Source organism: Triturus cristatus, chromosome 4_2 (genome assembly GCF_964204655.1).
Source record: "Triturus cristatus chromosome 4_2, aTriCri1.1, whole genome shotgun sequence".
Classification (NCBI taxonomy): domain Eukaryota; kingdom Metazoa; phylum Chordata; class Amphibia; order Caudata; family Salamandridae; genus Triturus; species Triturus cristatus.
The window spans coordinates 729445410-729462274 of NC_140586.1; the positions used below are offsets into that span (position 1 = coordinate 729445410).

At 47.1% G+C, this 16865-nt stretch overlaps 1 protein-coding gene across 2 annotated transcripts in view; it reads left to right on the forward strand.

Annotated features, from left to right (window-relative positions):
* TUT4 (terminal uridylyl transferase 4) overlaps window positions 1-16865 on the forward strand; it is a 1269543-nt gene that overhangs the window by 484456 nt on the left and 768222 nt on the right. For both annotated transcript variants that reach the window (XM_085602613.1, XM_085602614.1), the window contains exons 12-13: window positions 2603-2824; window positions 2950-3124. In XM_085602613.1, the coding sequence (XP_085458739.1) occupies window positions 2603-2824; window positions 2950-3124 (397 nt within the window). The remainder of the gene's footprint in view (window positions 1-2602; window positions 2825-2949; window positions 3125-16865) is intronic.

Here is a 16865-nt window from a genome sequence, read left to right on the forward strand (position 1 = left end):
AGATAGTTTTCATTTAGTCACTAGGTCCTGAGGAATCGCCAACTGATCTATTAGAGACATATTATAGGCGAGAAACATGTTGACCACTAAGGGGTAGAGCGTAATGTTTGTCAGATTAAAACAAAATAGTCGCCATCCTTCTTCTTTTTACTTTTTAATCAGGCTGTGACCTCTCCAGAATAAAAATAATGATAGAGGATTCCCTTACCTGTTTTAACCCACACACCACATCTACATCTTACCAGGCCCCTCACACCCACAGCACCTGTACGGCAAGGAACAAAAGATCTCCGATAAAGAGCCCCTTTATGGGTGCCCATCGAGCATTGCAGCGCCGGCTCGACGAGGAGCAGACCCATATGATGAAGCATGACACCGAGCTTGCTGGATGTGCAAGGGTCCTAGTTCCAAAAGGAGGTATTTCTCACCTCCCCACCACTCTGAGTACTCACCAGGTGGCCAACTTGCAATCCAGGAACACCGTACCTCTTTTGTCTTCTAGTTCTACCCAGGGCAATTTCGGTGGACCTTTATCAAGCCCTCATTGTCCCCCTTGTTGTTTACTTAATATCATATACAGAGCCAGCTTCCTACAATCTGTTCTTGGCATGTAGTGCTGTAAATGCACATGCACCCACTCTCCTTACCGGACACCTGTGGCCATTGCATTAATTTCACCTTTTTCATATACATATATACACATATATATATATATATATATATATATATATATATATATATATATATATATACATACATATACATGGACATCTCTTTACTCATACTCAATTCTCACCTGCCTACTGGAAAACAATCTAACAATGGGGTTAATGCCCATTTGCGTTATCACCAGCAGGAGGAGTTACAGTACCTCGTGACTCGGAAGACTTCTACGAAGAAAAACTACTTGCACACATCCGAACCCAACACTAGATGGTAGGAGTATGCAAAGCATGTGAATTTACAGCACTACTTGTCAAGAACAGATGCTTACAGGGTAAGTAACATAATCCTTCTGACTTGTCTCTTTGTTATACTTTGATATAGTAAAATACATTTTAGATTATGCCATATCTCATCTTCCTTTCCTCTCCCCCTCATTGTTATTTGGTGACTTACCTTCTCTCACTTCTTTACTTCTACTGTTCTCTGCAGTCCCCATCTTTACCCACATGTTGCCCACTCTCCCACTCGCCCCTTCCTTTCTTGCTCACCCTGCTTTCCTGTACCTTCTGTTATACTTTCCTTCTTTTATCCTCTTCTCTCTCATCCCTTTTGTGCCTCATGCCATTTCTCTCCATAACACATTATGCAGTTTAATAGCTCCACACACTTAGTATTACAATATACAACACATCAACACAACCTAAGACCATGTAATTAGGTCTGGTGGCTGAGTGAATTAATGTACCACTGCAGGGATCTGTGCTTGATGTCATGGCCACTGTTCAATTCATTCATCCTTCTGCATCATTCAGCTGGTTGACAAAAAGTATGTTATTTCAGTGCCAAGATATCCTTCAAGATGTGCATGTGCTTTACAAATAGATGTTATTTATGTTGTACAACACATCACATGCTTCTGATGATCTGTCAGCACACCGTATCACTCCACTCTGATTGCACATAATACATCAAATGCTACTTGACCTGACAATCTAAACACACACGGCACATACCACACCATAATTATTACGTATCATACAGTTCTACAGTTCCCCTTACAATATTTTAAATACAGTTTGAATCATCACAACATTTAACACCACACAACAGCTCAGCAAGCAATATCAAACAATTCACTACATAACAGATTACCGTATGGTAGTGTATTCTGTAATGTGGCTACAGTCTGTATGACAATGTGCACAATACCACTTCTTTGGGCACCATATGATTTAATTCACTCCTCACATACTTAATAGATAGTACTTAATATCTCCCTGCACAAATCAATATAGCACATCTCTGTAGTGCCCCATACCCATAAGTTGCCATATCTCATACATCACTATTCATACATTTCCACTACAAAAAACAAATGAAAGATTCACTCCAGATATTGTTAGCTCATTATAGATGAGGTATGAGTCTTTCTTTTTCTCTCTCTTTCGGAGACCGGACCACTAAACAAGAGGGATAAGCCCATACGTGTTAAGTCTGAGACCTAACTCACTTGGGAGCACCTGTCTAGTTTGTTAAACCTCCCACCAAGCCTACAATTCAAACATTGGTGAGATCACAATTGGAAAAGGTAAGTGTTGAGCTATATGAAAACTCTTTAACCCAACATAATATATTCTGTATAGTATTTGGCTGATTTTGCCAGACCGAGCTTCCAAATGAAATGGTTTCAGCAGTTTCAGATCATTGCATTCTAATAGGAGCTCCTTGGGGCTTTCATGTTTTTTTGATTGTACACTATTGTGAAAGGTTTAATTTAATTTGGCATAGGCTAGTTTTGATTTGTTTTTGTCCACTGTTTAACTCTACAGTCTGTCCAAATTAACTGAGCCAAATTTTCTATGATTTTCTATGAGGAGCAATAGAAATTTGAAAACATGAAATACTTCCACACAATATTATCTAATTACTTTTCTAGATGGAAGGTTTTGAGTCAAAAAAGTTAGATGATCACCAACTGAAGTATATAGAAGACGGAAAGTTCTTGAGATGGGAATATAAACTGCCAAACAACAATGAATCCAGAAACTCAGGTGCAAACTCAGATGGTAGATCTAAAGTTGAGCAGCAGAAAGGAGGCTTGAAGAAGACATCTCGTTCTGAGGTTGACAGCAATGCTCCGAAGACAAAAAATGGCAAAGTGAGTGTACTTGCTGTTCTCTTGTTTTTTGTATTCTTTTAAATTACATTTTTTGTATTGACTTAGTTTTTTAAATTGTTACTTCTTGTAGCACAATTACAGTTAATTGTTTTCCTCTACTGCAGTCTCCGTTAGTCTTCGATAAGCCACACGATGTATCCCTTGGTCAATTATGGTTAGAGCTTTTAAAGTTTTACACACTGGAATTTGCTTTGGAGGAATATGTAATCAGCGTGAGGGTACAAGAACTCCTGACGAGAGAGAATAAGAACTGGCCGAAAAGACGGATTGCCATTGAAGGTAGGTTCATTCCTGGTTCCATTTAACTTCTGATTAGAATGTTGGTGTGTAAAAATGATTGCAGTAGACACAAAAATAGATACTAGCTGCTACTATGAACTCTGATGCACGAGGTCATAGTTCAAGGTGTACAGTGTGGTTTTTGTGTGTCCGACATTTCTAGAAATGCACTGCACTACCTTGCCTAAAGTAACAGTTTTATATAGTATATGTAGAGGCTTCTTACCCATTTTCCTTTTTGATAGGAGCTATTTACCGGTTTTGATTACATTTCCTATTATGCTTTAACTGATTGGTTTGATGTAGGAGGCAGTGATCGTTATCCGTATGCTGTTATGGACTGACTGGCGCACTAATTAGTCCAGGGCCAGGTTAAAACAGTGTTCGAGGCATATGAGCTGCAGATCACACACTGAGGATAAGATCGCCATCTGGTGTTGGGCTCGGATGATTGCAGGTTGTTGTTGTCTTCGGAAGAAGCCTTTGGTCACGAGGTTGGTGACTCCTCCCCTGGACAACAGTGCGCATGGGCATCCACTCCATCGTCAGATTGTTTTTTTCCGCCATTGGGTTCGGATGAACTTTTTTTCCGCTCCAGCAGAAAACTTCTAGCAATCATTTAAAATACTTCATCTTCATTCCATCGACGTCGAACTCAACTCGGAACGGTTCCGCAAGCGGCTGATGGACAGGACACCCTTCAAAAAATGCCCCCAGTGTGGAGCGAAGTTCCCCCACAGTGACCACCACGAGGTTTGTAACCTCTGCCTGTCACCGGAACACAACGAGTCCACCTGTCCAGCTTGTTCCGCTTTCCGTTCGAAGAAGACCCTCCGGGACCGAAGAGCTCGACGCCATATTATGGCCAAACCAGCTCCAGAACCGGAGGACATCTTTGCTCAAGATGTTCCCGAAGACGACACCGAAGATCTCGAGATCGTGTCCGAGGCCGACGATTCCGATGACCTCATCACTCCAGGGCAGCGTGTGAGTACCACCCCCCCCTACCCCTGCCCCATCCAAAAAAGCATTGGTCAAGACTCCGCCAGCTGGGCCCAGTCGCGACCGGAAATCCTCTTCAGAAGCCCCGCCCTCGGGCCCGGCTCCGAAGACATCTAAGCCTGTGGGTGGCTCGGGCTCGAGCAAACCTCACCTGATTGTGCCTTTAACACCCTCGGCACCCAAACACCCACTGTTGGCACCGAAACAGGCTCCAAGACCGAAATCTCCTTCGGCACAGAAACGTTCCTCGGCACCGAAGTCTCCACCGGCACCGAAACGTTCTTCAACATCGATGCCTGAAAGTCCATCGGCACCGAAAACTCAGTCGGCACCGAAAACTCAGTCGGCACCGAAAACTCAGTCGGCACCGAAAACTCAGTCGGCACCGAAAACTCAGTCGGCACCGAAAACTCAGTCGGCACCGAAAACTCAGTCGGCACCGAAAACTCAGTCGGCACCGAAAACTCAGTCGGCACCGAAAACTCAGTCGGCACCGAAAACTCAGTCGGCACCGAAAACTCAGTCGGCACCGAAAACTCAGTCGGCACCGAAAACTCAGTCGGCACCGAAAACTCAGTCGGCACCGAAAACTCAGTCGGCACCGAAAACTCAGTCGGCACCGAAAACTCAGTCGGCTCCGAAAACTCAGTCGGCTCCGAAAACTCAGTCGGCTCCGAAAACTCAGTCGGCTCCGAAAACTCAGTCGGCACCGAAAACTCAGTCGGCTCCGAAAAATCCATCGGACCCGAAAAAATCATCGACGCCGAAAACTGCGTCCCCGCCGAAAAAAGCTCATAAAGACCCGAAGCGGACACCGCAGCCATCACCTTCGGAGCCAGATGAACTTTTTCAACCAGATCCTACTCAAAAGCGGATCTACATCAATCCTAACACGGGACATGTGACTGCCATCCCATATAAAAAGCGGAAGCTGGACACTACACCTCCCCCAGCTCCCATACGGAAAAAGGACTGTGCTACTTCACCACTTCGTCCTTCCTCTCCTGTTTTACCTCCTAACCCGTCCCCCCCTCCTCCTCCTGATTCTCCTTTACCTTTACCTTTACCATCTCCCTATCATTCACCTCCTCCACAGGATGATAATGATGACTTAGGGGGAGGGGCGGACCCCGATTTATTTAATGATCCTGTTGATCCAAACGACCCTTTTACGTTCCCAGACCCAGCACCCATGGATGACTGGTCTTATCCTATACCTGACATGCCTGACCCCACTACCTACCCCTCCAAGCCCTCCCCTCCTGATGACCACCTAGGGTTCGGCCAACTTATAAATAGGGCAGCAACATTCCACGGCGTCACAATGCACACAGACGCCCTTGAAGAAGACTTTCTCCTTGATACCTTTGAGCAGTCACAAAAGACTGTTCACATACTGCCCATGATCAAAGGGGTTATAAAGCATGCTACTGAAGTCTTTAAGGACCCTGTTCGAGCTAGGGTTCTCAACCCACGCATCGAAAAAAAGTACCGACCAGCCCCGCAAGACCCTGCATACATTAAGGCCCAGCTCCCTTTAGACTCCTTAGTCGTATCAAATGCCAGGAAGCGCGCTAACTCACAGACAACTGGAGAAACGCCTCCCCCAGACAAAGAGTCTAAGCTTTTAGAAGCCTCAGGCAAACGGGTCGCCGCGCAGGCGGCTAACCATTGGCGTATTGCGAATACCCAGGCCCTGTTAGCCAGGTATGATAGAGCGCATTATGACCAACTTGAGGACCTTATGCAACATCTGCCTGAACCCTTTAAGTCCCAGGCCTCTGACCTCATCCAAGAAGGCAAATTAATATCTAATGCCTCCATTAAATGCGCCTTAGATGCAGCAGACACTGCTTCTAGAGCGGTCAATACTAGCGTCTTACTCAGACGACACGCCTGGCTCCGTATTTCCGGTTTTAAACCGGAGGTTCAAACCGCAATTCTAGCTCAACCTTTCAACCAAGAGCAGCTATTTGGCCCTGCAGTGGATACTGCATTAGAAAAAATGAAAAAGGATAATGAAACTGCCAAGTCTATGGGAGCACTGCAGTCTCCTCAAAACCGGGGTTCCTTTCGTCGCTCCTTTTATAGAGGAGGCTCCAAAAACACATCAACTGAGACCACGTCCACCTTTAAAAATTCTGGACAAACATCCCCTAACAGAGGTTATTTCCGGGGAGGTTATAGGGGAAACAATAACAAAGGTCGAGGGCGGGGCAACAACAACAACACCCGCACCTCACCAGCCACCAAACAGTGACTTGCCACCACTCCCCCCAGACCATTCCACTCCGGTCGGGGGGCGACTCCAACAATTCCTACCTGTCTGGACTTCCATCACCACAGACAGGTGGGTAAGACAAATTATCCAGTCTGGCTACTGCCTCGAACTCATACAATCCCCCCCAAACATACCGCCCAAACAACGTCCAATGTCCTCGCATCATCTCTCTCTTCTCAAACAAGAAGTTCAATCCCTGTTACAAAAACATGCGATAGAACCAGTCCCCCTTCAACATCAGGGAAAAGGGGTATATTCTCTATACTTCCTCATTCCCAAAAAGGACAAAACACTAAGGCCCATACTGGATCTCAGACTACTAAACCAGTATATACATTCGGATCATTTTCATATGACCACTCTCCAACAAGTCCTCCCACTTTTACAACAGGGAGACTTCCTCGCCACATTGGACCTCAAGGACGCATACTTTCACATCCCTATGCATCCCGCTCACAGAAAATATCTACGATTTGTGGTAGATGGGCAACACTATCAATTTACAGTTCTCCCATTCGGAGTAACAACGGCACCCAGAGTGTTCACCAAGTGCCTGGCAGTCGTGGCAGCGCATCTCAGAAGACAACAGATCCATGTCTTCCCCTATCTGGACGATTGGCTCATAAAAGCCAATACATACCAAAAGTGCGTTCTCCACACTCATCGCACGATTCAAACTCTCCACGATTTGGGATTCACTATCAACTACCCCAAATCCCACCTACAACCTTCCCACTTACATCAGTATCTAGGAGCAACCATAGATACATCCAAAGCCATTGCCTATCCCAGCACTGCCAGGATAGCCAGTATCCAAAATCTCATCTCTCAATTTCAAACTCATCCATCTCTTCCAGCAAGAGTGTTCATGCAGCTCCTAGGCATGATGGCGTCATGCATCTCCATAGTCCCACACGCACGACTTCAAATGCGTCCCCTACAGGAATGCTTAGCACAACAGTGGAACCAAGCTCACGGACAACTTACCGATCTGGTGTTGGTGGACAGTCGCTCACTTCGCTCACTGAAATGGTGGAACACCATCAACCTGTCCAAAGGGAGACCGTTCTTAGAGCCTCTTCCACAAGTTGTGCTAACTACAGACGCATCTCTCACGGGGTGGGGAGCCCACCTCCTTCACCATACCACTCAGGGCAGATGGACCAGTCAACAAAAACTGCTCCACATCAACCACCTGGAACTCTTAGCAGTGTTCCTAGCACTAAAATCCTTTCAAATTCACCTAAAGAACAAAACTGTCCTCATACGCACAGACAACATGACGACAATGTATTATATACAGAAACAGGGAGGGACACACTCTCTCCAACTGTCCCAACTGGCACAGCAAATCTGGAGATGGGCAATTCCCCAAAACATCTACCTGTTAGCAGAACATCTCCCAGGGATCCACAATCAAGTGGCCGACCTCCTAAGTCGCCACACACAACAGATCCACGAATGGGAACTACACCCCAAGGTTCTACTCCCCTTCTTCCAAAAGTGGGGACAACCAGACATAGACCTGTTCGCCACTCCCGAAAACACAAAATGCCCAACCTTCGCCGCCAGGTTTCCACACCCACAGTCGAAGGGCAATGCCCTATGGATGAACTGGTCAGGCAGATTTGCGTACGCCTTTCCGCCTCTCCCACTAGTTCCATTTGTGGTACGCAAACTGAAACAACAGTCACTAACACTAATACTAGTGGCTCCCACTTGGGCACGTCAACCGTGGTTCACCACACTTCTGGAACTATCTTTAGTTCCACATCAAAGGCTACGCCTCTCCCCGGATCTATTAACCCAGAACCATGGAGAAATCAGACACCCAGATCCTCAAACACTGAACCTAGCGATCTGGCTCCTGAGGTCTTAGAGTTCGGTTACCTCAATCTCCCTCCAGACTGTATGAATATCATAAAGGAAGCCAGACGCCCTACTACTAGAGCGTGTTATGCCGCGAAATGGAAACGATTTGCCATCTACTGCGCTAATAATGACATACATCCATTGGATGCCTCCATCCAAAACATCATTTGCTATCTACTACACTTGCAAAGATGCAATCTAGCGTATTCCTCTATACGTTTACACCTAGCAGCCTTGGCAGCCTACTTGCAAAATATGCAACACCTGTCCCTTTTTAAGGTACCAGCCATCAAAGCGTTTATGGAAGGTCTCAAAAGAATTCTTCCCCCAAGATTGCCACCTGCACCAGTGTGGAATCTCAATGTGGTTCTAACAAGACTCATGGGTCCCCCATTTGAACCTATGCACAAATGTGAATTGCAATTCCTAACATGGAAGGTAGCCTTCCTTATCGCAATCACTTCCCTGCGCAGAGTAAGTGAAATACAAGCCCTTACACTTGAGGAACCTTTCTTACAACTACACCGTAACAAAGTGGTTCTTAGGACAAACCCTAAATTTCTTCCAAAAGTGATTTCCCCTTTCCACCATAACCAATCAATAGAACTACCGGTCTTTTTCCCAAATCCAGACTCGGTAGCTGAAAGGGCCCTACATACCTTAGATGTCAAAAGAGCCTTGCTTTATTACATCGACAGGACAAAACCTTTTCGAAAGACAAAACAACTCTTTGTTGCTTTCGCGCCACCACACAAAGGCAACCCGATCTCCAAATCAGGAATAGCCCGGTGGATAGTTAAATGCATCCAAATATGCTACCTCAAGGCTAAACGTACACTTACCGTTCCCCCTAGGGCGCACTCCACGCGTAAAATAGGGGCTTCTATGGCCTTCTTAGGCAATATTCCCTTAGAAGACATTTGCAAGGCAGCCACATGGTCTACCACGCATACCTTCACTAAACACTATTGTGTCGACGTGCAGGCCAAACAACAGGCCTCCGTGGGCCAGGCTGTCCTAAAAACTTTATTTCAAGCTGCTGCAACGGATACAGGCGACCACCGCTAAGGGGAGCACTGCTGTATAATCTATCCTCAGTGTGTGATCTGCAGCTCATATGCCTCGAACGGAATATGCTACTTACCAGTATGCATCTGTTCTTGGCATGTAGAGCTGCAGAGTCACACACGCCCGCCCGCCTCCCCGGGACCTGTATCTGTTCCAGCATCCGTCTTACTTAGACATTACACATGGACATCCTTTCTTTCTTTTCTATATACTCCATCTTTTCCCATCATGGCGAAAAACAATCTGACGATGGAGTGGATGCCCATGCGCACTGTTGTCCAGGGGAGGAGTCACCAACCTCGTGACCAAAGGCTTCTTCCGAAGACAACAACAACCTGCAATCATCCGAGCCCAACACCAGATGGCGATCTTATCCTCAGTGTGTGACTCTGCAGCTCTACATGCCAAGAACAGATGCATACTGGTAAGTAGCATATTCCTTATTCTCAGGCATAAGTCAGAACTGAGGTAGTATGTATTTGCAAGAGCGACCCTTTTGCCCTTAAAACTTTCGGAATCATGCTGTGCTTATGTGCAGCTACAAGTTAGCCACAACTGAATTGGAGCACCTCTCTAAACCTCATCCACAGCTTCCCACTACATACCTGACTAAAACAATCCCATACTTGTAGCCTCTCACCTTACCACCAACAAAGCATTTGGTCCTTCAACAGGAGTAGGGAGCAAAGTACATTTGTACAGTGCAATACAATTCTACCTATAATTTCCATTGGGACCTGGTCTTCTCTAAAAAGCATTTATGAATAAGTCTTTTGGTTTTGACAGGGACTGCAACATCTTTCTATAATGCTCTGCAGTGAAGATAAATGTATTTCAGAATAGAGTGCTGTGGCCTGGTTTGATACTTTTCCATATCCACTCACCGTAGGCCAGCTACTTGTTTTTGTTTTGTAGACAGCTGTAAAGTGCACTAAATTGAGGTACAATGCTTAAGTGCGTTGGGGACATGAGGAAGCAGAGTCATGGCTGAGGAAGGAGAGAGACAGTTAGGTTTTGTGTGTCTCATAGACTTGGAAACGCCATATCTAAATTGTCATCTGGTTTCTTGAGGTTCTCTTTTTTTTGAACATGTGGTCTTGACTGAGGGTTGAGGTAGTTAATGACTTTCAAAATCTTGTTTTAGTAACTTCTTTGATTTTATTTGATTTTATTTGGTGTTCTTTCTGTTAAGTTTTTTATGACCCTGCATGGCAACTGAATGAATGTGCTTGGGACAGTGGACCCAGGATGCCTACCAGCAAAGAAAGGACTTCCTCTAAAGCCCCAGGACTTTCTAAGTTAAAGAGCATTCTGAGCTTTTCATTTGCTTGGCAATATGAAGCAAACCTCCATTTTGAGAGTCAGGGAACTTGCTTACTCCTGAGGCGGAAGCCGGGAGATCACCTTTTAAAATCTGTAACTTTTGTGTCACTTATTAGCCGAATATTGTTTTAAAATTGCACTCACCTGCCTGGCTCCTCCAGAAACCAGCAACAAAATCGCCTTAAACAGCGCTCTTCGCTGCAACTAAACAATTGTAAAGCCAACGATCCTGCCGCCATTGACGGCGAGGAAGCGAGGCCACGCCTACACTAGGCCACGCCCACCCGCTCCAAACAGTATAAAACGCTGCTGACAGCGCTACGACTTCAGAACTTGCTTACTCCTGAGGCGGAAGCCGGGAGATCACCTTTTAAAATCTGTAACTTTTGTGTCACTTATTAGCCGAATATTGTTTTAAAATTGCACTCACCTGCCTGGCTCCTCCAGAAACCAGCAACAAAATCGCCTTAAACAGCGCTCTTCGCTGCAACTAAACAATTGTAAAGCCAACGATCCTGCCGCCATTGACGGCGAGGAAGCGAGGCCACGCCTACACTAGGCCACGCCCACCCGCTCCAAACAGTATAAAACGCTGCTGACAGCGCTACGACTTCAGAACTTGCTTACTCCTGAGGCGGAAGCCGGGAGATCACCTTTTAAAATCTGTAACGTTTGTGTCACTTATTAGCCGAATATTGTTTTAAAATTGCACTCACCTGCCTGGCTCCTCCAGAAACCAGCAACAAAATCGCCTTAAACAGCGCTCTTCGCTGCAACTAAACAATTGTAAAGCCAACGATCCTGCCGCCATTGACGGCGAGGAAGCGAGGCCACGCCTACACTAGGCCACGCCCACCCGCCCCTCCTCGCTCCCTTAAAGATGTGCAATCACCGGACGCGCAGCGGACGGGCGCAGCGGGCGCGCCGTCAGCGCGCCGAAGGCGCGCCAAAGGCAAGCCCGTCTGGGCCCAGACGGCCTTAGGCCCAGCCACTATACCCTATCCGCAAAACCGCATCTCATACTCCAGAGGTTCACTGCTTGCCTGGAACCTGGAAAAACATCCCCAGTGCAAATACGTCCACAAGGAAGACACCCCCTTTGTAGGATGCACCCTCTGCAACAGACCCGAGGAAACGGAATGCCAGCAAGGTCTCCGGCTCGGTCTTCTGAATTGCAGATCCTTAGTTAAACATGCCCACGAAATCAACATTCTCGTCCAGGACTCTATGCTGGATTTACTGTTTCTGACGGAAACTTGGTTGACCCCGCACAGTGACTTCGATGTGGCTAATGCAACACCCCCTGGCTACCAAATATGCTGCTTAAATAGACCAATCGGTAGAGGTGGCGGATTAGCCATACTCTACAAAAACCACCTCAAATGCAGAATCGAGTCCGGAACTGTCAAAGATTGCGAGAACTGCCACTTCACAATCCAGATCTCACCATCTTCCTCCCTTTCGGGGCTGTTGGTGTACCGGCCACCAGGCACTTTAGGCGAATTCACCAATACTTTGATGGACCACATCTTACTCAAGACTATCTCAGTCTCTAACTTCCTCCTCTTAGGGGACCTTAACATGCACTTTCTGGACCCCACGGACAATGCCGCAGCAAACCGGCTCGCTGACCTCGCTACAGCTGACCTCCATCTGCAAAACCCCAAAGCCACCCATGAGAAAGGTCAACTCCTGGACCCCATATTCTCCAACATCGGGAACCTATACGCCCAAGACCCCACTCCCCTACCTTGGACAGACCATATGCTGATCCTCATGCGCTGGTCACTCAAAATGACACCAGCGCTCAAACATAAAACAAGGATACAAGCCAGACGATGGCACAAGTTACTACCTGAGGAATGGGAGACTAAATTACGCGATACCATCGCCCCCTTGTCCACGGACCCTAACACCGCGAACAGAGAATTCATGGACTGGCTAATCCGACCCCTAGATAGCTCCATTCCATTGACCAGCACTCTCAAACACGTCAAAAGACTTAGCCCCGCTCCCTGGTACACACCCGCCCTTACCGCCCTGAAAAAACAATGCAAAAAGTCAGAACGCACGTGGAGAAAAAGCAAATTAACTGAAGAGAAAAGTGCATACCACTACTCCATGAAAGCATACAAACGAGCCCTACAAGACGCCAAAAGGACTTACTATGAGGAAAGAATAAAAGACTCCTCCTGTTCATCCAAGGAGACCTTTTCAATTCTCAAAGAACTCCTTCATGTCCCGGACCCCCCTCAGAAACCTATGGACCCCAAAGCTGCTGAGGAAAAATGTGCTAAGCTGGCCACCTTCTTCACCTCTCTCCCGCCCGCCAACTCTGACTCCTCAGAGAGAGTCAAGGAGCCGATGCCCCCCGCCAACAAACCCTTTTTGGAGTCACTCAGCCCAGTTACAGAACAGGAAGTAAGGGCCATACTCACCTCAACCAAGAGCGGAGCCCCTAGCGACCCTGTCCCCATACGCTTCGCTAAAAACATCACGCAGACCATAGTTCCCCAACTGACAGCCCTGATTAATATCTCGTTGGAACAGGGAGAGGTCCCTTCCAACTGGAAGGAAGCTGTCGTCAAAGCGCTCCTCAAGAAACTGTCGCTCGACCCCACAGACCTGTCCAACTACAGACCTATCTCACTCCTCCCGTGGATAGGTAAAGTCGCCGAGAAACTCGCGAACAAAAAGCTGTCCCACTACCTCGAGTCAAACCATCTCCTCAACGACTCACAGACAGGCTTTAGACCAGGTCAGGGCACGGACACTGCTCTCCTCGTAGCCGTAGAAAGAACTAGGGAAATCATCGACACAGGAGGATCAGTGGCAGTGGTCCTCCTAGACCTAAGTGCGGCCTTTGACACGGTCAGTCACCAGGTCCTAACCCACCGTCTCGAGAATATTGGGGTCAAGGGCAGAGCACTGAAGTGGCTATCGTCTTTTCTCTCCCGACGCTCCTACCAAGTATGGGAAGGCGAAAGCCGCTCCTCCTCCATCCCCCTCCAGTGCGGTGTGCCTCAGGGCTCTTCCCTGAGCCCTACGTTGTTTAACGTTTACATGGCCCCACTGGAGGAACTCGTCTCACCCTTTGGAGTCACTATCGTCAGCTATGCTGACGATACACAACTGGTGGTGACACTCTCCCACCCCAAGCTTGAGCCCTCCAACCTCCACGACTGCCTCTCCAGCGTACATAAGTGGATGAGCGACTCCGCTTTGAAGCTAAACGGCTCCAAAACAGAGATCCTGCTCCTAGGACAAAAAACTATGAGCCTCCCCTCTAACATCTGGCCCGCCTGCATGGGGGAACCCCCCACCCCCAAGAAGGAGGTAAAAAGTCTCGGAGTGTGGCTTGAGACGGACCTTACCTTTGGGACCCAGGCAAGAAAGACAGCCGGCATATGCTACGGTCTACTTAAGTCTTGCAGGAAGGTAATCCCACTACTACCTTTCCAGTCGCGTCTCATGATGATCCAGGGCCTAATTTTAGCCAGGCTGGATTACAGCAATGCCATCTACCTGGGCGCCCCTGAATCCACCCTTCAAACCCTGCAAAAAGCCCAAAACGCCGCAGCCCGACTCCTAACAAACACCCCGGCCAGATCATCTGCCAAGCCTGCACTTAGGAAGCTGCACTGGCTCCCCATTAGGGAAAGGGTCGCCTTCAAGGCCCTCTGTCTTGCCCACAAGGTTCTCCACAATACCGGCCCGCCCATACTTAACAACTGGATCAGTCCCTACATACCCACGAGAGCGCTTCGCTCGGAGCATGGAAACCTCATCACGATCCCTAAGGTGAAAAAGGCCCGCATAGGTGGCCGCCGCTTCTCGGTTAACACTGGCAAGAAGTGGAATGCACTCCCTTTGAGCCTCAGAATAGAACCCAACTTCCTTCGGTTCAGAAAAGCACTCAAAACCCTACTCTTTCCCTAATCTGGCATTCCCCTGACTACACCCCTTAGTGAGTAACAAGGTTCAGCGCTGGGATACCCATTGGGTGACTACGCGCTCTACAAAACTATAAATAAATAAATAAAATAAGGGAGACCTGAGCAGTTGTGATTTGGTATGGCTGGTGTTTTGTGCTCTGAGCAGTGACAAACAAGGCATTGCAACACATTGTAGGACTATCTGCTTGATATGTTGATGAATAGGTGATCTGCACTGGGCAGACTATGAGATCTGAGAAGAACACATAGGATTCCATTGTTTCAGGCAGCCACCGGGTGATAAAAAGATGAATGCCAGGAGGGTCACCGACATTGCAACACGTTAGAGGACTATCTGCTTGATATGTTGATGAATAGGTGATCTGCACTGGGCAGACTGAGATCTGAGAAGAACACATAGGATTCCATTGTTTCAGGCAGCCACCGGGTGATAAAAAGATGAATGCCAGGAGGGTCACCTGCAAGCTTTGTTACCACAAGCTGAGCAGGTGGCAGAGAAGACTCTGTTCCGTTGTTCCTTCGACCATGAATACACACCACCAGTCGAAGCATGAGAGGGAGTACTTGAGGAGCCAGTAAGAAATTGACTGCTGAAGAAGAGGACGATCAAACGCTGAGGTTCTGAATCAAAGAGAGTAAGATTCAATCAACACCTCAAAATGATCTGTACTGATTGGCATGGATGATCAACATATAGTGCGGAGAAAAAAAACTGGGAATGAAAACATGCAAAATTAAATTTTGCCTCAACAGCTATAACACCAGACATCTTGCTCCTGAAAAAAAGAAAAAAAATCCCCCTCATAGAATACCGACAACCATAAACAAAGAAAGGTTATTTTGAGAACGCCAACAAAAATAATAGAGCTTGACTCAAGTCTTAGGCTTTGCATGGCTTCCCATGGTGGCAATGTGTAACTGTCTGAGGTAACATAGTTGCATGTTCTGGCTGAAGACCATGTACAGTGGAAATTGGCCGACTGTCAATGCCTGCTGGTTTTGTAGCCAACTGTAGCTACCTGCAGCTGAAGGTGATGCGAGCAGGCTACAGCATACTCTCAAATTAAAACATACTAAAATAAGCTGCAGATAAAATAAAGTTGTGGTTAGGGTTGGTTATAACACCTTAACATATGTTTAACAAACCCTCTGAAATTCACTTACAAACAGAGTTTAGGCCATGGGTGCTCACAAACATTTTTCCAGGGGCCAAAATGTTTTGTCTGTGATGTGACCGAAGGCTGCATTGATGCTAGCAGGATGGCGGTCAGGAGGAGCAGGTTCTTTGGGGCGGTGGTGTACTAGAAGCGAAACATATACATCTGCTGAATTGTACAATGGGAAACGAGAAAATCTGGAATTAATCCCAGCTTCCCCACTTTATCAAATTGTGTGATGCTAGGCACTTGTTTTATTTCACTTTCCCTCCTTTTTAGGTCTCGGCTGGCGTTGGAGCGCTCATTCGCTCCTCGCCTCGAGACTTATAGTAATCCGCTTAGTTTGGAGAAGGGGACTCGAGGCGCGCCCCTCATTTTCATTTGGTAGTATCAGCGTTTATGTTAAACGCTGGCTTCCCATTGAAAAGGAGGGTTTTAGGTTGCCTCCCTTTGGCACGCCCTACTTGGACTTCCTCGCCTGCTTTACGCCCGTCATAAACATTTTCTTATCTTTATGGGGCCATGTGTATAAACATATGGCCCCATAAAGACAAGCGAACACCGTCGGGAGCTCCATCGGCTGTGGGCTCCTGCGTCACTGCGAACCACGCTAGGATTGGCCCAGCGTCGCAGGTTGCCTAGCAGCAGAGGGGGGCTTGTTTCTTGCGAGCGCCGCTCCAAGATCCAGGAAGTGAAATCCCCAGTGTGACGTCGGTACCGAGAGCGGAGCTGCACTCCAACCCGTGCTGTATCAAAATATTTGTTTTAAATTGGGTGGCAGTAATGCCTGCTATCTGAGACTTCGAGGCCGCAAAAGTTGCTTTGTTGAGCACTGTGTGTAAAAAGAACGTATTACTTATCTTAAATTAATGAGTTTGAACGTGGCTTTTATTTGCATCTTGTGTTTAGTTCTGCGGTTCCTCCACTGGAGAGCTGGGTTCAGTTGGTCCATGCGCCCATGCCTTCTTTGGTCCCTGCGCTGTTCCTCCCGCATCCTACACCCTCCATACAACCATTGCACGGGCCGCCTATTCGAGACATGTCAGTTTCACAGAAATCTGGAATAGTTGTATGTCAGTCTT